A 22,305-nucleotide genomic window follows, 5' to 3' on the forward strand; every position below is an offset into this window, starting at 1 on the left:
TTATAAAGATTACTGTAATACTACTTCATGTGTGGCTGTTGAAATAATTAATGTCTAAAACCTGGACTAAAAATTTAGATAATAGGATTAATGTAAAGTCTAAGCATGATGTTTTCATTACCTCTTTCATCCCCAAATCTCACCTGTTTATGATACGTAATTATGTCATAATTATATGTTTATGACACTGTGTTTTTGATTGAGTATTTTTAATTAAAATAATTACTTAGATATGTTTTTAAAAAATCACAGGCCATACTTGAAATACGTAGCCCATCACTTTGTCCTAAACGTATTATCACGGAGTTAGGAAAGATCAGAGTTTACAGCTAATCACATCACCCTCTTTATAGCCCATTGGAAATCTTTTCTTAAATTACATTAATCAATCACAGTCAACATGACTTCTGAAAAGCAAGCTGCAGCTTAAAAGTGGCTTAATTTAACGGATGATCTTCCCAGAGCCTAGCAGTTACAGACAACACAAGTCAGAGAGCTTAGAAGCGGGCCAGGGTTTCATAACAAAATCTATCTACGCTATGCCGGTTTAATCAAGGAAGCTACTTGCGTAATGTGAAAAGCATCCGTGCTATCCTGAATGTGTAGCTGTTGAAAAAACAGATGGTGATGCTAAACCACAAAAATCAGACTATAAATACCTTCAAGATAACAATATAAATGAAGATAATTATTCACAGTCTAAGAAATAGGTAGGACAATTAAGCCGGATACTAAGCAGAAGGTTGAGGGGAGTAAAAAAGCAGGATCTCCCTAACACAATAAAAAATCGCTCCCTGAACACAGCCACTTTCTCGAACTCTTGGAAGTTGTGGTATCCTACGATAAGCAAGGGAGAGTCGCCATTAAAATATAGAAATGCAAGGAAGGAACCATAGGTCACTGAAATCAGTGAAAATTCTCCAATTTATATCAAACTTGTAGGATAGTTTCTTTTGGCTACCACATTCCTTCAAAAAATTTTTAGACTGTATTCAAGACATTGCCAGAAAAAAATCTTTCTGAATACAATGCAGACAAAGTCATTGTCACAGAACAGCATGGTGCGCTCATCTGCAAGGAACGGTGGTGAAAGCGATGCTGGTGCCTTGAGATGGCATCTGAAGAACTACGCTGGAGGCTTAAAAGGGAACGCTTTTCATAAAGGAAATGACTTCCGTAGATGAGTCCTGAAATACAACAGCTCCTGGTTGAATTAATCCCCACAGTGCACTTGCAGACATTGAAAGCATGAAAGAATGTGTCCCACAGCATAAACACTGTAGGCCCAAATGGATTTAGCAAGGAAGGTGTCATGCCCAACTAATATCCTATTCCCTTTGATGCAGAAATGCCTATGTGGACCCCTGCAGAGACGAGGGTTTCCGCTAGACCCCATGCATATTTCAGCGGCAAAGCGTTATCTTCTCTTGGTCATAAAATAAACAGTCATTCTTTCAAGTCCCCACACTGGATGGTTTTGCCTGCGTACTTGCTTTTAAGCCTTCTTAATCCCTCTGTACAAGCTAATTGAGTCACATAACCCATTTTTTTGCACAAAATCAGATATTTGCATAGCTAGGACCAGCTTTAGATATAATAAAATAGCAATTGCTCAGAGACCTGTTTTAGCTGCCAGAGCTCACAGCATGTTTCTTCACGCTCTCCCAAGGATTCAAGGAGATCGACTTACCACCTCTCCAAAAAGAGAAAAAGGAAGAAACCCCGTAGTCTTTCTATTGCTTGGGGTTCTGTTAACAGCTGGACCATCCTGTTTCCTACTGTAGGATTTTAGCTCAATTCATTTGAATATTTCCAAGAGAAAATGTGTATTTTTCTGCTCACAACCATCCAGAAATTTGTCTGCGTTACTATAAAAATTCCAAAAAAGAGAATAATGAAAGCGCTGACAGAGTTTGGATTGAAAGCATGGTCATTTTTCACTAAAACACAGTCTGCCCTGCACCCAGGCAGCTGGGTGCCATGTGCCTACCCAGGGCAAAGACTCTGCCCAGCCCTGGCGTTGCATGCTTTCGGGCCCTGTGCATTTAGGATATGCCAGGTTAGTGAGAGGGCTGTGCCGTGATGGACTGGCAATATTTCAGCCAGCTGGAGGAATATTGCTGGGTTCCCCGAGGGGTGCGGCGCTGCCTCCTCACCTTGGAAAGGCTGCAGTTTGGAATGCAATAGAAGGAGCACGAAGACTCATCACCAGCAGAGTATTTAAACTTATTTAAAAAGGCAATATGAGCAGCAAGTGCTGAGCACCCCCGAAAACGAGGCTGCCTTTATTTACACCTCTGGATTCGGGTGTCTGGTTTAACGTCAAGTTTTGAGAGGCAAAACAAAGCTGAAGTTTTCAAAGCCCCTCTGGGTATTATCTGAACAGCTCTGTTTAAGATTATCAGGAGTCAGACAGTTTCATGTCGGAACGTTGCTTAGGGTTAGCTTGCTTTGGGGTGGTGTGTCAACTGCTTTTTTTATTATCAGCCTAATTTTGTAGTGGAGAATGTAGGACGGGGGAAAAAATATCCAAGTGCTACAGGGAATTGACAGATGGTTCACGTTTTAGCTGAGACTCCAATATGCATGGGGATGATTTTTTCAGCATTTTATTTCTGAGAAAACTGAGATATGCAGTGTACTTTGGCATTAATTGCATTGATTTTTATAAGGGTATGAAAAGCAGCAAGGGTTGTACAGAGATTCAGTTATGGACCTGAGCTTCGGTACTGCTGGGCTGTATTCCCAGAGCATCTACAGCTGACTCCAGTGACCTTGAACAAGTCAGCAAAAGTGTGGTTCTACTCTGAAAAGTAACTATGTAAAAATGGCACTTTCTTACTCAGCAGATTTGATTGCTGCGTGCATTCCAAGTCACATCTGCTGACTTTAGTGACAAAAATAAGTTTTTACTGCTTTCCCGCTCTGTGAGCACTGCAGAATCACAAAAGCTGGGAAGGCACAAGCCGGATTCTTTGCCTTCTTGTAGGACTCATTTCTATAAATTACAACCAGCAGTGAGGCCACACTGGCATCACTTGGCCTTGCACAGCTTTTCTATTACTGCCAGTGATGATGAACATGGGAGAAAGGAATCCAAGTTGATTCTGTTGTTTCAGTTTCTACTGCAGATTGCATTAATCAGGTTTGCAGTTAGAGGAAAAAGAAATCTATTCACCTATAAGATGATTATAATTGAAAAAAAACTCATTCCTTGGCCATAAACTTCCTGATACACTTTTCAGAGTGGACTTGTTTAAAACGCACTTCCCTGTCTTTAACATGGGGATACTGTTCGCTCTTCTCCATCAGCCCAATTTAGACTCATTGCTACTCAATTCCAGTGACTGCTGTTTAATGGGAAGAGTTAAGGTCCCCTTAAAACAGATGCTACCAGCTGATGTAACGGTGAATTGTAAAGTAAAAATACAGATGGAGATGTGCACTGATTTATGTGCTGAATGTCCCCAATATTCAATCTGGGAAAGTTATTCAGCAGAGAAATTAATGTTAACTATTTTAAAATCGCCTTTACCTTCTGTGCCATGTCCTGACACACTTAAGATACCTGATATTGTCTCATCACAGATGCTAGAAGTTGCATTGTAAGATGCAATATTGTGATGTCAGGACAATGATTTTTTAGTTCATTTTGTACATATAAAATGTGTGTCTTCATGTAAATTTTTAAATGACTCGGTCTCTTAATTAGAATACATTGATTTGCATTTTTTGATTTGTGCAATATGCTTGCAACAGGGATATCCCTTTTAAAGAAATCTACTGCATTATGTTATCGTTATATACAACAAGCTTGCTATTATAATAATACCCAAACCTTATAAGGGACTCTGACAAAAATTCGTTATATTATCTCCATTTTACAGAAGGAGAAATGAAGGCTGACAGAGGTGAAGTTCTGTTTTGAAAGTCATCTAGCAAGTCAGAGCCAGGAATGGGACATAAGTCCCATGCTCTATTTACAGGCTTCACTACCAGTATTGCAGGATAAAACAGCTTACATCCCTCTGAATTTCACCAATGTGTGTAGGAAATCTTTGAAGGATCAATAGGGGTTTGCACTAAAAGGTCTCAAACCAGAGCATTGGTAAAAAGTGAAAGGAATAAAAGTTTCTTAAGTTGCCATGGAAGTGGGGTAATTTTTACTTGTTTCCATACATGCTCTGCAGCAAACCAAGCGGAGTTAAAAATTCATATTTCCAGTTAATAATCCTTGGAAATGAATAACGAACCAGTGCCCTCAGGTAATTTCTGAACTGAATTCTGCCTATTTCATCATACCTCCCTCTATCGGTTCTCAGTCGGCAGATTTTTTGTTGATAAGGCAAAAGGCAGTGATTTTGGCAGGTTATGCAGGGTACAGGAATTGCAGTGTATGTGGAATCTGCAGTTTCCAAAGGAGGTGAGAATAAACGTAAGTAACTGGCTCCTTTCGTTACAGTGATCGTCAGTGAAATATTTAACCTTGAGGGTGTATACAGTGACAATCGGGGTTCAGGGTTAGTTACCCAGAGGAGTGATGGGGGAAGTGAAAACCTCTCCAGTCTATTGTTTGAAGTGCTCTACGTGCTTAAGAGAGCGGCAGAGCATCAGCTACACATGCTTTACGTTAAAAAAAAACCTTCCCTGATGATTTTAAAGGTTCGATGGAGAAGTGGAGGGGGTTGAAATTTAAATCTCTCGTGCCGAATCACAGTCGCACGGTAAGGGGGAATTCTGCAGCTCTTGAAGCCGAGACTCCAGCTAGGGCCTGCCAGGCTCCTCGCTGACGGCTGTGATTTCTGGAAGGGGTCACGGCTGCTCCTCTCCCAGGATGCGGCCCACTGAGCTGCATGTGAATCAATTGCTGAACCACCACAATGTGCCGTGCTGCATTTTAAAATAAGCCCTCATTGATTTCAGCTTGCGGTAAGATCTCGCTCCACTGTTAACTTTGGAGATGGCAACTCCTCAACGTCCTCAGCTCTTCTGAATCAGAGCCCTTAGTCAAAATAGAAAGGGTGGAACGGCAGACAAGCCGGCAGAAAGTTTCTAGTCCCTAATCTGGGAGTTAATGGTGTTTAGAATGGCCACATGAATGCAGCTCTTATCTTATCCTTTTTTTCCCCTCCGTCTTCTTTGCAGTGGAGAGCTACCGTCCCTTCTTTTCACATATTTGTATTTTTTTTTCAGAAAGAAAGATGTTGCAGCACCAGAAATATTGATTCACGAATAATTTCATAGATTTTACAATTCACAGATGCAAAGCCAAAAGGGACTATTCCAATCATTTTGTGTGACCATTGCCTCCGTTGTGCCTAACTGAATTATTCTGATGTCTTTTTGCAGCAACTGTCTTTATTGCTGATACAGGCATTCTTTACACTTTATTTTCAACTTATGCAGAGGATAGCAATATTACCCAGAAAGAAATTGCCCTGACCTACAACAAATCTGTCTTTTTAAAAGTTTTAATAATAGGATGCAGGATGCTATCAAAATGAATTGGGTTGGCTCCAGTTTGGTTGAATTCCAGAAGAAAACACTCTATTTATCTAAAATCAGACAGATAAAGCAGTGGGGTGAGTGCATGGAAGAGAATACTCCACTAATATAAATGCTATTTCCAGTAGCACAACAAACAGAAAAATGTAATGAACAATTTCTTGATGAAGAGCATCTCCGTGTTCCTCAATCCACTGTTTTATGTTGTTTATCTAAAGAATTGTTTGACAAATATGAGCAGGTTAGATCTCGCTCTCTTATCGGAACAAAAGGAGCCAGATTTTATAGATTATAATAATTGGAAGTGCAGACAAATTCACAGATTTGCCACATGTGACGGACTATATTCATAGCAAAGTCAAGAGTTTGACCCTCCTCTTCCTCCTCTGTATCGTTTTTCTATTTCCTCCTAGCAGTTTCCCCCAAATCTCTCCTCTCCAGTCATTTCCTCCTTCAGAAAAACATCTGTGTCACCGTTTACCTGTCCCTCCCCCATGGGAACTGTTTGCACCTGCAGCAGCTCTGCCTTGAATGAGTCACTGCCCAAGACAGAATATAAAATCCTGTGTGCGCAGCTGAGACCTTGTGTTGCTCCTGCCACAGAGCTGAAGCAGGGGGGACAAAAGGATGCTTAAACTGGTCTCTTTTTGGGGTCAGGCTACAAACTTCTGAGTTGCAGTAATTCTCCAATATTCAACAAAACATATTGGTAGGTACGCCAGAACCTGATGGCACGAAGGTTTTTCTTATTCTCTTGTTAGACTAGCTAATTTCTTACAGGATTGTTAGTGGAAAGGACATGTGGGGAGGAAGAAGACAGGAGTAAAACCATTCACTTTTTTTTTTCCTTCTCCTTGACCAAATGGGTGCTTAAAATGACAAAAAGAAACTCTTTCAATGCTGGGGGAGGGGTAATATTTAAATAGTTTCTCTGCAGAAAGACCATGGAGAGGATGGAAGTGTGTTCTCCAAGCTGAAAATACTGGAGGAAAATCTTTAATGGAAGGAAAGCTAGTAACGGTGCTGTGGGCCTTGCTCTTAGGTCTTGCTGTAAGCCTCCTGCAAAGAGAAGGAGCCTGTTTGGTTGGACTTTAATCTCTGCTGTGAATAAGAACGTAAAATTGGGGCAGTACTTGAGCTGTGTGCACTGAAACTCCCCTCCAGAGGTGCGATAATTGGTTGCGTGAGACTCTATAGTGAGTAAAGTGGCAGCATGAGGTACAAGACCTAGGCCTCATGGTGGGGCGTACCTGTGTACAGCTGCTCGGCAGTAGCATGTGCAATTTAAGTAACAATCAGCGGTTTTATTTTATTTTTTCTGCTTGAAGCAGTTATGAGGTTTTTGTCTCGAGGCAGATGTGCTGCAACCAGTTTCCCAACCGCTGCCTGCTAGCGGAGCATGAACTCGGCACCAGCTGATTTTCCCGGTGTGCTACTGAGGGCCGCTAACCCTCTGGCCCCCACAAAAGGGTGCTGGGGGGGCCTTCCAGCACAAATTATTTTATTTTTATATATATATATATTATATATTTGTCGGGGGGGAAGGGTAAAAGGCTTTAGGGGAGAGGCGCGGCGGGGAGCGCGTGCTCACAACATGGCGGCAACACCCGCCTCGGCGTTGCCCCTGCTGAGGGCGCCCCCCCTGGAGCCCCTCGCCGCGGGGTGGCTGCGGAGCCCCCGGGGGAGGCCTCGGCCGGGCCCCGCGGCCTGGCGGAGCCCCTCGGTCGGGCCCTGGGGCAGCCTCGGGGGCCCCGCGGCCCGCCGAAGCCCGAGGGCGGCGGCGCAGCCTGAGCGCCCGCCCGTGGCGGGGGGCGGGCGCGGCGCAGCCTCCCTCCCTCCCCCCTTCCCTCCCGCCGGGGGCCGGGCCGGGCTGGGGGCGGTGGCGGCGGCGGCGTTGGGGCCGCCCCGCCCCGGCCGTGCGGGCGGCGGGATGCTGCGGGCGAGCGCGGCGCGCCGCCGAGGAGCCGGGCGGAGGCGGCGCGGCTGAGGGGGCGGCGGGACGCAGGTGAGGCCGGGCCGCGGGGCCGGGGGGGGGGGAGGCGGCGAGAAAATCGCCCCCGGCCGAAACCGCTCCACGTTCATTCATTTGCGTCTTATTTATTTTATTTTATCTTTTTATCTTTTCTTTTTTTTGCCCGCCGAGCGGCTCTTTGTTCCCGGGCGCGGTGTCCCCGGTGCGGGGCTCTGCCCCGGGGCCGCCCGTGCCGCTGGCTGACCTTGGCCCAGGCGCGGGGGTCCGGTGCGAAACCGACTCTGATAACGCTAACTAGATGCCTAAATAATTCCCCCCCTTCTGGGGAAACTCTTAAGTGTCCCGGGGGGGGGGGGGGGGGCGAGTCCTGGTCACATCTGACCCCGGGCTCTAGGTGGTGGCCGGGGCTGCGGGCGGCCTCGGGGCTGCTGGAGGCGCTGCCGCTTCCCCGGGTGCTGCCGTGCTTCGTCAGGGCCGGGCCGGCACGGTGATGGGCAGCCGGAGCGAAAGGCTTCGCTTCTCCCCTTTGTTTTTAAAGCAAACCCTTAAATACAAGTCGGGAGAACAATGGAGCGAATCTGTACCCGAGAAGCAGGTGCAGGATGTAGTTGAGTCTTGAGACATCTCTCATCCCATTCCCTCACCAAAAGGCGAGATCAGCCTCGCCTGAAAGTGCCTGGCAAGGCTTATTTAGTCTGACCTTAAACCTTCACCCACAGAGACCTGCAGACTTCCAGGGCATCTATTGTGCAGTCTGCTGCCCACGTTAGATGTCCAAGTGCTCCTTGCCGGTGGGAGTTGGAACGCTGTTAGTCCCTTCCTTCTCAGTGGATTTGGAGAACAGCGTTCCCTTGCTCTTGGTATTAGACGACTGTTACACCCATTGGTCTCTTTCTTAAACACCCCCTCCTCCCCAGCCTTTTAATCTCTCTAATTCTGCGGACCTCTGACTCCTGTAGTCCCAGGGACCTGGCACGGGTCAGAAGCCACAAAGAACTGTGCAGCTCTTACTTGCAAATCTGAGTAGGGATTTGCACTGGTGGTCTGAGCAGCTGCTGAACAAAGCGAGCTGGAGCTTAATGGTTGGGGGAAAGCATGCCTGAAACATGCTGTGTGTGTGTGTCTCTTCTCAAAGAACTACTGCTGGAACAGAAATGCTCCGAGTGGGGCTTATGTTATGCATTAGAGGTGCTCACAAGAACTGGTAGGAAGCTAGCCTGTTGGAATATTAAATCTCATTTGTTTGCTTGTTTGCAAAGCTAGGGAAAGATGTACCCCTCCGAGTGATGTACGATTGGGTCTGCACAGTTCAGCTCATTCAACGCGTGCTGTATTAGTAGCTGGTGTGGAGTCGTGTCATTGTTGGAATTGCATTGTAAACTGTTGGAGATAAACAGCTCTAAGTGGTTGAGATCTATCTGAAGTATGCGCTGCAAGAGCGGCAGCTCTACAATTCACTTGATTGGACTGGGCAAGGACATAATGTAAGATGAAATGAAGGCATTTTTCTCAGCTTGTGCGTGGAAGTAGGAGTTGGAGCTCTGCGGTGTCGGATCATGCATTGTCTGCTGGCTTTTGTATTCAGCACAAGTAACAAAGCCTGGGTAGCTTACATTAGCACGCTGGTACCATAGCATTTGATTGCTGGCAGTTGCTTGACTTGTATGTTTTGGCTAAATCTTTGCATTGAAAGATTTGCAGTGTTTTTGTCCATTTCCCTTATCAATCACAGATGAATTGCAGAGCTGAGCGCATCTCAGACTGTTCAGCCAGTCAAAGCTGGCATAAGCAAGCTTGCACTCGGAGGTGTGAAAAGCCATGTTCTGCAAAGGCCGGACAGTGGTTTGTCTGAAGCCGACCTCTTAACCTCCTGTGCTCTCGGCTGTGTGATGCATGCAGCCACTTCAGCTTCCGAGTACAAGTGTCCCCTCTGTGTGGGAGAGGGATTGTTGCAACAAGAGTATTAATTCAAGTGAGTTAAAAGCCTGATGCTCTTCCTTTGTTGTTCCAACAACTTGGAGATATATATGGCCAGAACTCGCCTAAGGCAGAAAATAGCAGTAAATGGCTTTTATTGGGAGTTCTCATTAACTGAAATTGGCTGGGCAAAACCCTTAAAAGCCAGCTTGGGGAATAGCTGCATACAGCTGGGGTGGAGAGGCAAGTTTCATTTTGTGTTTCAAGCATGCGTTCACTGACTGCTGGTCCACTGGAGGGTCTGTTCCCTCCTTGTCCCCTTCAAAACTGCTCTGTTGGAAAAAATAACAGGATAGAATTCCTTCTGAACTGGCTCTTATTAGACTTGACAGCTGACTTCAAACAGGTCTTTAAAATTCATGGAGAAAACATTGATTTGATAGTTACTGCTAGTGCTAATTGTATGGGGAAGGGAAGCAGCCTGGTTCAGAATTGATCCAAGCAAGTCAGCAGGACTGTTTCACATGGTGACCAATTTATATTTATTGTCCCTCAGCTTGGTGACTTGCCCACAGCAGTAGATGGCTATTATTCTGAGGGGCATCATCCAAAGATGACTTTTGCCTGACCTGTTGGTTGCCTAGCAGACCCTTGTGCTTTTTTCCAGTACCTGGTATTAAAAGACCTCCCACCCCCTGGCTAAAGATAAACCTTCCTGGCTGTCTGCAGTTGTGCTGCCTTTGCAGAGAGGGGAGCTGTATCTATTGGGACTTGCTGTAGTTTAGTACAGGCAAAGTAGCTGGAGTTGTCTCTAGCACCCTGGCCTGGCCAGTGATGGATAGCTCTCCTCCAAGCCTTTCCCTTGGAGAATGCTGGGGAGACCTGGGGACAAGAAGCTCCTGCAGCACGAAACCCTGGGTTGTTCCACTGCTTCAAGCTAGTAATAAAGTTAAGCCTACAACAGGAGTTGCTTGGTTAGAGCTGCGTGCTCCAACTTGTCATCATTTGGCTAAGAGTGGACAGGCTATAAATCCTTCGGACAGGAGGACAGGTGCACAGCCCAGTGCAGTGAACTGCTTTGCAGCCAGCTACCAGTGGCTAAAACCTGGATCACTTTAGCATTAAGTAGGAATGCTACAGCAAGGTGTTAAACTCGACTTAAGATGATAGTGAGGACACCCCTGTTCATACACCGTTTAATCCAGTCTCTCTTTAAAACTAAGTAGGTCTTAAGCCCTTGCTAATCTTCTTTGAAACATGAACTTGTGCCACTTATCCTGCAGCAGGGTCTATGCCACTCTCCAGATACCACTGAATGCAGAGGTCTAGGTTAGCTTAGATCTGGTTGTTGTGGGTTTTTTGAGCAAATCATTCTCTCCAATGTTATTTTGCCCTTTACAAATGTGGAACTGTGGCCTAGAGCACTCTTCAGACTGGGAAAAGCTGTGCGATACTACTCTAAGGTACTCCGGGAACTGTTTGTATTGGGCTAGTACTGCGTATTGCCTATGTTATCTACTAGCCAGAAGGGAGAAAGTCCTGTTCTGGAAAGGCAAGAGAGGAAGGCTCTTAATGTTTATTTTGTTACATTCTAATTAATGGCTTGGTAAGAGCCTGCCTTTTAGGGAGCAACTTTCCCTCTTATTCATTTGCACTCTTGGTCCTAGTAGAGATGGAGTAAACTTATTGGGGGAAGAGAACTAAAGATTTGACTTTTCAGTATTTCTCTTAGCCACCTCTTGAATGTCTTCTAAGGCTTCTAGATCTAGGTTCTCAAATAGCATTCCTCTTGCTGTCATAAAGGTACAGCATTTGTAGGCTGTGGGTGTCTTTCAAGCCCAGCTGGAGTTCTCTTTGGGTTTAATGACTTGTACTAGAACTTCTTGCATCATCTGAAAACTCCTGACTTTTAGAGTCACTGTATTTTGATGCAAACTTAACCAAACAGTTCCCTGCATATGAGAGCCTTTCTCTCGATGACTTGCAATGTCTGAATGTTCTTAGCTGGCCCTTGCTAAAGGGGTGGGTGAGGTGAACATAATTTGTATTCATACAGCAAGGCAGATGCATGTCATCAGGCACTAGTAATTTAACTTACACAATATAATCTTAGTACTTTTTAATTACAAAAGTGCATAAGGGATTAGCCTGGAAGAACTGCTGAATATTGTCAGTTTAACTATTGTTTTTGGCAGTGAGGGTAGAGGAGATAAATGGGTGGCCACCCATCCTCCAAAGAAAAGATGCTTAAAGGGATGGGGAGACATCTGTGCTGTTGCTGGTGAACAGCTTCTTGGTGGTTTTTATTTGAAGCCTGAGCACCTGATGTCTGTGTGTGGCCTGCAGTATGTGGAGGTGAATTACTCCAACAGCCCTAAGTGCTAAGGGACAGGGCTGCAGGGAGAATGGAAAAAATGACTCAGTGTGCGCCCTGAAGGCTCAACCAGATAATGAGGTCATTAGAGTCAATACTGCAGGCTCCTGTGTGTCTCCAGGCTGCCAATGCTGAGGTTGTCTTCTACATACCTTATCCGTAGGGTTGTTTGTAGCACAGACTTTCAAGAGCCTTCAGCTAGAAGAACTTGTCTCCTGTGTGAAGTAGGAGGCATGTCTTATGATGGAAACAGTCAAATGGCTGTGTGGCCAGCTGTATTACTGTAAGCCTTCTAATGTCTTGTGTTTAGCTGATCGGGCATGTACAATAATGCTTTTCTAAAGAGGAAACATGTATAGGAGCAGTAGGACACAGGTAGGGTCTTTGTTAGACCCATGGGCACTAGCGCAAATGTAATACTCAAATTGCTCCCCCTACAACAGAGGTTACCTCCTGCACACCATCCCATGCACTCATGGGACAGCGTGGAGGGAATTTTATACCCTTGGGTAGCAAAGCAGTGGTAGGCAGCTTGCTACCGCACTGCATGTGTACAAATGCAAGTAATACTTACATGGATGCTGTCTGAGTGTGGAAACAAGGAGCCTGGCAAGCTGAGGAAAGATGACTGATCTTGGTGCATGTGAGCAAGACTGCAAAGGTGATATTTGTCTTTCCTGGAGTTTGAGGGGTTGTTCTGAAAATCCCAGCTGTTCTCCTTATTCATATGTTATCCTCCTGCAGCTTGAAGGTAAGAGCAGTTCTCCCATGAAACTGGGATTACAATGGCCAAAGCAAGTGAAGCTATTGACAATCTGAAGCTTTTAATGTAGGGCACAGCTGTGGCCATTAGCAAACTACCTCATAAAACAAGGAGAAAGACCTTAATGAGCAGCCCTCCATCGCGAGGCAGATCTATGTGCATGAGACTCATGACTGACTGTCCTGTGTGTAATGAGTAAACAAGAGATCTTGAAGTGGGGCCTTGCGTGTGGCAGCCCACTGCTGTTGTGGGATGGCATAACACTCTCGGGGGCTGAAAGCCACCTGCCTGGAGGAAGGTGGCTGGGAGCAGGCTGCTGTCACTGCACGGTGCTCCACCTGGCCTGCAGCCTGACCTGCGTTGCAAGAGATAGCGAAGGCTGCCAAGAGCTGGCTGTCAGCTGGCCGAATCACTGCTGGGCTACTGGTTCAGCACTCCTGGAAACTCTTGAAGCAGCACAAGAATTCAATACATAACTTTCTGGAAATGCCTCCGTGGTGCAGTGCAGCATAAACATTGTACTAATGCAGCAGTGCTACTTCCAGTACTGTCTGGGCTACGGCCTTTCTCAGTAGGGCCAAGGAGCCCATGCAGGGCATGACGCTAATGCAGCTACAGAGCCTCTAGTGCCCAGCTGTTTTGGCTCTCTGTGGTTCTGTGTTGTGCCCTACAGGGCCCCCCTTCCCCTACACACTTTATTTCTTGTGCAAGTAGTTCAGTTCCATTCTATGTCTATGCACAGAACAGACAGGATTTGCCATAATGGGCCAGAGACTTCAGTCTGACTGATCAGCTGTCCCACTCCCTGACAAACCGCGTGCACTAGAGTCTGCGCCATGGCAAAGAACAGACTGGCTGATCCTTATTACGTGCTTGCAGGTTTGCATGCTGGGTAGAGCGCTGTACTCCACTTCTTGCGGGGAGAGCTTGGCAAGGTCTGTTTTGGACTTCAGCATTACAATTTGTCTTTGAGGCTGGCATGAAACTTCAAATGGTTAGGAAGAATAAAATGAGAGGTAGCTGGAGTATAGGGATCCATTCCTAAGGATGGATAGGAGGAATCTACACAGAACTGACTGTAGACCAGCATGTTTACAACTTATCCAGGTAAAGCACACTAAGCTAATAGATTACTCATACCCATAATCATCTTGGTTCCTTTTTTCCCTTTCTAGGTCTTGTGTTCTGGACTTTCTGCCCTGCAAAATTTGCATATCTCTCCTCAGCTATGAGTAAATTAATAGGATTTCAAGTCTGCGTGGTTGCCTGCAGCATCCTGCTCTTATCCTCCAGTCCACCATGCCTGGCATCTCAGCAACTGGAGGAGGGGGACATGACAAAGCTTCAGCCAGGCCCGTGGGCAGGGAATGGGGTAGAAGATGAAAGGACAAGTTTGTCAAACTTGAAAAGTATCCTGGACCCCTCTGAGCAAACAGTCTCTGAAGAGCCATCTGGAGTGTCAGCAAAGTCATCTGAGATGCCCTTAAGTGAAGCCTTCACTGCTGAAAGAGAAATACAGCCTGTAAGCCCAAGTCATGTCTTTCCAAGCGGTCAGAGCCTGGGTGTTTACACCCCTGCTGTGGCAGTGACTGCTGCAGAAGAAAAGGAACTTGGTTCTGTGAAGTCAGAAAAGGAGCTGAATGAAAATGGTGAGCTCAAGGCCATGCTAACCACAGCTGTGACCACACTGAACCCTTCCATTGAGGAGGAATCTGTCGGTGGCCCTCTTAGCAAGACCACTGCAGAGGATAGTGCTGAAGTAGAGCATAGCTTTGCTAGCTTCCTAGCAACTGTCACAGAAAGCAGATCTGCTACAGCAGAGAAGGCAGAGAGTAGCTTGGGTGGCTCAACTGCACCCCAATTCCCCAGTGAGCAGATGCCCACTCTGCACCCCAGCACTCCCAGTCTGGAAATGACAAGTGACTACCCTGTCATCCCCACTCCACGGCCTCAAAGTGTGGGCTCTGAAGCTGGAACACAAAGAGCAAATATGGGGAGCCCTTTGCAGATCCTGACTGCACCAGGATATGTTGCTGCAAAACCCCCTCTAGCATCTACTGAGGCTTCGCTCCCTCTGGAAGCAGGAATGGATGGTAGGCAAGGAGAGCTGCCTGTCACAGCTAGCACTGTCACCATCCACCCAACTGTGTCTGTGCCACCTGACTGGGATGACACAAAACTAGGAAATATAAGTCAAGGGGGAAACATGCAGCATGAGGAGACGAGAGAAGACCAAGTGGCACCAGAACTGTCTCAGACCCTGCAGGGAGATGTGAGGGAGGAAGAGGATGTGACAAGAGTGCTGCCATCCCCAGTATCTGCTCCACCAACTCCTGGGATTGCCAAGGAGAGCAACTGTACAGCTCCGGTGTCGGTGCAGGGGGAGGAAATGCCAGTAGCTTCCACAGGCCACAATGATGTTTCTCTCACGGTGAACTTGACAGGAATAGACACATCTGATTTAAACTCCCTGGAAAATACAGACACGGTCACAGCAGAGGAGACGAAAAGCATTGCTCTGTCATTGCCAGAGGCTGCTGTGGTGACAGATACAAGATCTGATGTCCTTCCTACTCTGGGAAGCTCACTGGAAGGTAAAAACTTGCCTGTTAACAAGGTTTTTTCCCCTCCAAATGCAGATTTAGGGGAGGTGCTTCTGGGAATCTGTTCCCACTTTCGGGGGGATGAAGTGGACAAAAGGGGTCTTGATACCTGCAACAGAGGTAGGACCTCCCCTAGGCTAGGAAAGGCTATAAAGTTTTCTTTTTGTTGAGGTAATAGCTCAAACAGGTCACTTAATTCACATTAAACCACTGCCCAGTGTTGGGCATTTCTATATGCATGATGTTCCTATGTATAGGCAGGCACACTCCTGTAAGCAGGTTCCTGTCTTAGAAACTATGTGAACACGCTTGCCTCTTCCATTTCTCATCTAACTGTGAAAGAAAATGGTTTTTAGTAGCAAATAGCAATGCTAAGACTAGAAAGGCAGTGGCAGCAGAGTCTGGGGATGAAGGATGTACTGAAATCCCATCAGCGGAGACTTGATCCTATTAAAAACTTGATTAACTTCAATAAATTCTGTGTGCCATGTACTACCAAAGCAGGGACTTCAGTTTTGGTGCTTATACAACAGTTAAGAAGGATAGCTTAGGCATTTTGTCTTGACCAGGCAGATGCGGATCTGCTTTGAATAGCCCTCTTTCTCCACTGGCTAGGAAGGGAGCCTAGCTCTGATCAACTGACTACTTGATTTCAAGTGCTTATAATACTGTACCAAGATGACACCTGGGGCTGTGAGTGCAAAAACCCAAAGGTGGAGATTTTATTCCAGCTTAAACTGCAGTGTTACAAAAGGAGGGACAAATCTTCCTTTCTGTGGGCTGGATTAATTAGTATCTGGGATCACCTGGCCTTCAACTGCTGGCTTCAGACACTTGCAGTCAGTGCAGAAGATGTAAAGATAAAGGATAGCTGGAAATGCTGGTTAAATCCAGGAATAGGTAAGCTGTACCAGTAGCCTGCGAGTGAGACTTAAATATTGATCTACTCTGACCATCCTTGTAGAGTCACAGAAAAAGATCTGTCTGGAGCCCTGTGCTGTCTTCTCTGTAGTAACAGAAGTTCCTGATGTTTGCTCACCCCAGAGCAAAACTGTGACCAGGCTCTGACCCTGTTCCTGCAAGTGTGTGTACCAGTAGACCAAAACCTTACTCTTAGCCTGTAGCAGGCTGATAGCGTTCCCCTATACTGTGCTTACCTGCGTAGGTGGCACCTTTAGCCCACTGACTATTTCCCACTTGGTGAAAAGTCTTTCTGGATAAGTGTTGGATGATAACATGTTCCTAGGCTGACTAGGAGCACTAGGTGGTGTTAGGACTTCATTGTACTAATTGCTGGATGTCTTTAATCACTACTTCAGGATGCAGTGGGGGGAAAGGACAGTGCGTGTGGTTTTTTCCTTCCCTGCATCCAAAAGATTCCTCTTCTGTAAAACAAAAGAAGGAACTAATTGCATGCTGGTGCTGAAATTTGACTAATTTATAGATTAATTTATAACCACTTGACTTGTCAGCAGGTTCCCCCTCTGCTGTTCCCAGATGTTGGTGAAATAACAGCTAGCAATAAGACTTGTGCAGTGAAAACATCCTTCTATGAAACTTCTCGCTTAGCTCTGAGAGCTGATCACTAAAAGCCTGATTCTGGCAGCCTTGCTTGCTCTGAATGGTACTTCATGGAGCAGGTCTGCAATGCTGTGATCCCATGGTATTGCTCACCAGTGGGACCACTTGTCCCCAAGGAGCAACTAGTAATGAAAGCAGCAGAATAGGTCCTCATTCCTGTTGTGTGTTCTGTCACTTTTTTATGCTGTACTCTTCTGACAGCACTTGACTAGATCAAATACTTGTACTATGGCTCTGGAAATGCTAATGTATGGCATAATCATTCATTCAAACATTTGTTCTGCTACTGCCTGATCATAAACTACTGGCTGTACTGTGAGTTGGTGCTGACACATGTTCTTGCTGTAGGTGTTACTCAGGAGATGACAACAGCTCCCCAGGAGGCTGATGCTACTCTATCAGTTGTGACGTTGGCACCTGTTGCTACCCAGGAAACTGGAGTTGAAAGCCTTCCTTGGGAGGAAAGTAGGAAGGATACTCAGATGCCAGTTGTTCCTAGTGCCACCCAGATGTTGACAGCAACTGACACCTCTTCCACAGCAAAAACTCCAGATGTTGAAGGTAGGGTTCTGCTTCAAGCTCTCTGCGGACTTATTTGTCATAAAGATGTGATGGTTCTGGCTGTAGCTCTGCTGCAACTGCTTTCTGTCCACACTGCTGGATTTGCCATGTTGAAATATGCCAGCAGAGCATAACTTTTGCCCCAAAAGGGCATTGGGGAGATCTCCAAAAAGTCTCATCTTTAACAGGTTAGGTTTTAGCTGCAGACATTAACTGAGTTGTTATTTCTCAAGTGAGAGCTCTGACTTCTGCAGCCAAAGGCAGTAGTCGTAGACTGCTGGTGCTTGGTCCAAAGGAGCAAAAAGTTTCACTGGGATAGGATGTGGGACCACTAAGTATAGATTCTTGCAAGAATCTATCAAGCCCTTGAGCTTGGAGGCCTGCATAGATATCCACTTCACTTGAGCAGTGGTGAATTCTTGGTGCTCTTGCTCCTTCGGTCACTTTCAGTGAGGATGTAGCTCTCATAGAAACACTTGGAGCAGTCATGCCCATTCAGCAACAGCTTACTGACTTGATGTCACCTTGGCAGGTACATGTAGGAGACTGTCCTCTTAACAGGAGTATAGCAAGAGCTCCCTTAGCACAAGGCTAGTTTTGAGTGTAAGTGTATTTCTATAGCAGGTACCACTGCAATGGAACTGCTGCTGGGGAGTTTTCCTAGTCATTCACACACTGCAGATCATCAAAGGAAAGACTTCCATTTGCATCAGATCTCTTAGAGTAAGGTTGCTCTGTAGGGGAGAGAAGGCTTTTCAAATAGTTTCCACTAATTAATTTGCTTCTGGGATTTAATTATAAATTCAGCTAACTTTTTATTTCCGCAGTAAACAGATCTTTCACTTGGTTCAGAACTTGATCAGTGTCTCAGTGCTCTGATCTTGCTGTGGGGTAGTGACTAGCAGCCCTCAAAGCAATGGAAGTCAAAAGTTGGCTGTGTTCTCATTAAGGGGGACCTCCTGTGCTGGCTGTCCTGGAAGGAAAGCTTTTATTACAGCAGTCACACCTCTTAAAAGATGCAGGAGCTCAATAACATCTTTCATTCAAAGTTAAGCTTTCATTAAGGAGTTCCATTTTAAATGGTGGTTTTAATATTGCTGTGCCAAACTGCTGCTGCTTCCTATCTTCCATAGATTTCACAGATGTGGTCCCAGTCACCAGTGAGAAGGCTGTTCCACCTCCTGATGGTTTATCTGCTACCCAGTCTGGACAGACAGAGGAGCCACCCAGCAGAACTGCAGTGCTGGTAACTCCAGCATCGATGGCCTCTTCTGTCAGGAGGACAGCTCTTCCATCTGTGAGGAAGATCAGTACGGCTGTAACCTACGGACTAGACCGGCTGGAGTCGGAAGGTACCAGTTATCCCAAGGCTAAAAGGCAGGCAGTTTGATGTGGAGTGGTGCACTTGCCTTGGCAGTGTGAACTTACCAAATGGTCTGTCTTTGGCACATGTTTGCATGTGTTATTGTGGTTAATAAAGATGCTGGATGATCTGTCCCCTTCCAGGGGATATAGGGAACTAGCAGTGAAAAGTGTCCTGGAGGATGCTTAAATTCAAGTGGGTGTCATGGAAGGGACAGGCTTTTCCTGGAACAGTGAGCTGCAGCAGTGCTGTCACTGCAGTGGAGTCTGACTTTGTGCACCTGGAACTGCTGGTGTGTAGATCCATTGTGGAGCCTCTGTATCAGCTGGACAAACGCAGGAACACATTCAGAGATCTGGAAAGCCCCTGTCACCCTACTGCTGAACTCCTCACCCCAAACAATGCAAGGGGATGTTCAGCATGAGATGGCTGCCTCTGTGTGCAGCTGGCTCCCCACCTTGCCAGAACAAGCACTGTCCTACAGTCACTCCCCATGTGACAATGCTGGGAGAGGCAAAGGAGGCATCCCCTTTGGGATCCTCTTCCAACTCAGTGCTGCCCGTTGAGCCACTCTCCAGTGCCAGCTCCTCAGTCTCACCTGGTTACCCACAGCCTGGGTTCCCTTTTTCTGTTAAACTGCTTTTGCCCACTGCCGGTCTTAGTCTCTGTTCCCAGACTGTTAGTCTCCAGATAGCACAGATAGTTAATACTCAGTGATGCTGCTTCTGCCTGGGCAAACCTCCATCAGAAGAGTGAAGGGTGAAGTAGATGCTCTTCTGGAGTTGGTCTGCAGCTCTTATTCAATAGCTCTTCAGCTCACTCATAACTCTCCTGCAGAGCATTGCTTCACTCCTGTCTCTTGTTTTCTTACTTAAGCATTTCCATGCTTGCCTGTCCAGCCATGATTTTGTACTCTAGTGGTTGGGCTGCCACCACTTGTCAGGGATTAATCTTTCTGCCTGTTTTGCACCTCTTCCTTTATCTTGACCTTCTCTTGCCTTCATATTTTACTGCAAAGGTTGGCAGCCCTCCAGGGGTGGCATGCCAGATGGTATTTTTCCTTTTGATTAGAGGTGGGGTGCCACAGACAACAGCTAATCAGCATCTTTTCTCTGCAAGAAGCAATAACTCTTAACTCCTGTGAAGTTTAGAGGTCAGCAAAAGCTGGAAACTGTCACTGCTGTGTGAGATGGTGTAGCTCCTGCCTGTTGTCAGGCCTGCTGCACACTTAAACCTGCCATAAGCTCTCTGGGCCGCGAGCTCCAGCACACACCTTGTCCTGACAAATCTTGCCCGCATCCAGCAGTGCAAGGATGCAGTGTTGATGGTGGGGAGTGGTGAAGTGGGGGGGCTGGGCGCAAGGGTGTGTGTGGGGGGGAATGATTTCTTGTGTTGGCAATAAGGTCCCTGCTTAGCAAGGGTATGATACAGGAGGCTGAGCTGCTTCTGAGCCCTCTGGGATCTCCTTTAGAGGCCTGGTTTTCTGCACCGGAAGATAAGAGGGATTTTTATTTCAACTGAGCATTGGTCTCTCTCCCTAGTTAATGAGGCTTTCTGCATAGGGATTTAAAAGACATGTCCTTCTGCTCTGACATAAGATCACTATAACTTTTTTTTTGGGGGGGGGGGGGGGGGTTCCTACATAATTCTCTTATGTAACCACAGGCCTGTCTCTTCTGGTCCTGAATATGCCCTGAGCCCCTTAAAGGGCAGATACAGGCTGTATCTAGTAGCAGGTTGCCTTAATGATGATTCCTAGGTGGAAGGCTGTGGGTCTCTTGGCTCTGGTATATGTCTCTGCAGGTGCCTGTCATCCAAGGGATGTGGTGTGCTACGTGGCTTTTGGCAACTGGCTCTTGTTTTTGGCAACAGCTCTTGTGGTCCAAATATCTTCTTGGACTTTCTAGTATGGGGAGCCAGAATCTTTCCAAGTGTGAGGAATCGCCAGTGCCACCAATCCACATCTTATAAAACAGGGCAAATACCACTTGGACAAGCTTTCTGCCTGGGGATGTTACTGCCCCAATTAAGCACAAAAGAAGCTTTTGAGCAGCAACTCTGCTTTCTAGTATCTTTCTCTGCCTAATGGCAGTTGAGGATACCTCACCCCCACAGTGGAATGACCCTTGAAAGTCAAGTTGCCATTTTCTCCCCAAAGTTATAGGGACCTAGTGCTTGATTTCTCTGCCAAAATGTCTAGATACTGCCAGAGACAAGATGCTTGGGAGAGCTTTCCTATGAAGAAACTCATTACAGAGGCTATACTGAGCTCCAGTCCAGGGTGCCCAAGCTCTTGGGGAATACCAGCTCAGACAACATGGTGTTGTGGGCAGACTGGAGTCTCTAATCTTGCCTCTCTGCAGGAAGGCTGTGCCTTGCTGACCAGTGAGGGAAATGCAGGGAGCTGGGTGACATCAGCTGGTCTCCACTGCTTTGCTTGGGGCTTGCTGACTTGCCTCACTGAGGGCCTGGCTCATCATTAAATATAAACTCCTGCTGTTCAGCTAGCTCTGTTTCTTGGGGACCATCTGTGCCAGACTGCCTGCAGTTAATTGCATCAGTATATTCACCTGCCTTGCTTGGATATGAAACTGTTCTTAAAAAAAAAAATCAAATTGCACAGACAAACATGAGATGCTTTGAATCTCTCTAGACAAGCTTATCCTCATCTCTAGTGGACTCTGGAGAGATTAGCTAGGTAACCTGAATATCTTCCTACATTGGCTCTGCGGTGAGTCTGGTTCTACTTGCCCTTCCTAGCCAGAGAAATCCTATAAAGGGATTATAGGATATGGGGACAGGACACAGCAGAGGACTAGGCTTACTTGTCTGGGACAAGTGTATTTTGTTGTTCATGTCCAGATTTTAGGTGTCTCTTTAGCAAATTTGTTTAACACTATGGCTTTCTCTGTAGAGCTTTTGGGGGTCCAAACGTATGCAATAATCTAGTTCAGTTTGCCTACTCAGCACCATCATGTGAGTCTCTTAATGTGTTCTTTAGAAGGGCTCTATTAAAAGTAATCATGTTCCTCTTAGAGTAGGGGTTCCTTTGCTGTAACGTCAGCTATGGCAGATATGGTCAGAGATGACTGTGCTCCTTGGACATGGCTGAATTTGGCAGATATAACTTCCTGAAGTGACATGTAGCCTGCTGCATCCCCTCTTCTGCAAGATCCCAGTGGTGTCCTTGGTTGAAACCTAGTAGAGTAGAAGAGCTGCTGTCTCCTCTCAGCCACTGCTCAAGCAACTTCTATCATGGTTTCTTTCATACAGGGTGCAATCCAGGGGCACACTGAGGATAAGTAGAAGGTAGATTAGTGCATGTCCTGTGGGGACCTTGGAAGGTCACATTCTTAAGTGCTAATCTTAAAGCATCTGTTAGTGCAGAACTAGCCTGCTGCTGGTAGTGATGCTTAGCCCCGAAAGTCGCAGCTTGGGTCAAAAACCAATTCAACGTGAACAGCTTGCAACACTACTGCCTGTGGCTGTTGGTGAGATTGGGTCTGTATCTGTCACTGCATACTCAGGATTTGGCTCTTGGCATGAGACCACCCTGCCTGGACAGCAAAAACCCAGTTTAAACAGCTGGAGGTTGGAAGTGATGATTATGGAGTGAGGTACGTAGGGTAGAGAACAGGAAGATATCTCTGCATTGTTCGATGAATG

At 46.3% G+C, this 22,305-nt stretch overlaps 1 protein-coding gene across 1 annotated transcript in view; it reads left to right on the plus strand.

Moving 5' to 3' along the window:
• Positions 1–7,437: 7,437 nt before the first annotated feature.
• ARMH4 (armadillo like helical domain containing 4) overlaps positions 7,438–22,305 on the plus strand; it is a 75,248-nt gene continuing 60,380 nt past the window's right edge. Inside the window, exons 1-4 of the mRNA XM_067295119.1 lie at positions 7,438–7,510; positions 13,707–15,125; positions 17,064–17,276; positions 18,410–18,628. Of these exons, the coding sequence (XP_067151220.1) occupies positions 13,760–15,125; positions 17,064–17,276; positions 18,410–18,628 (1,798 nt within the window). The 5' untranslated portion in view covers positions 7,438–7,510; positions 13,707–13,759. The remainder of the gene's footprint in view (positions 7,511–13,706; positions 15,126–17,063; positions 17,277–18,409; positions 18,629–22,305) is intronic.

This window comes from Apteryx mantelli, chromosome 4, assembly GCF_036417845.1.
Source record: "Apteryx mantelli isolate bAptMan1 chromosome 4, bAptMan1.hap1, whole genome shotgun sequence".
Taxonomy (NCBI): domain Eukaryota; kingdom Metazoa; phylum Chordata; class Aves; order Apterygiformes; family Apterygidae; genus Apteryx; species Apteryx mantelli.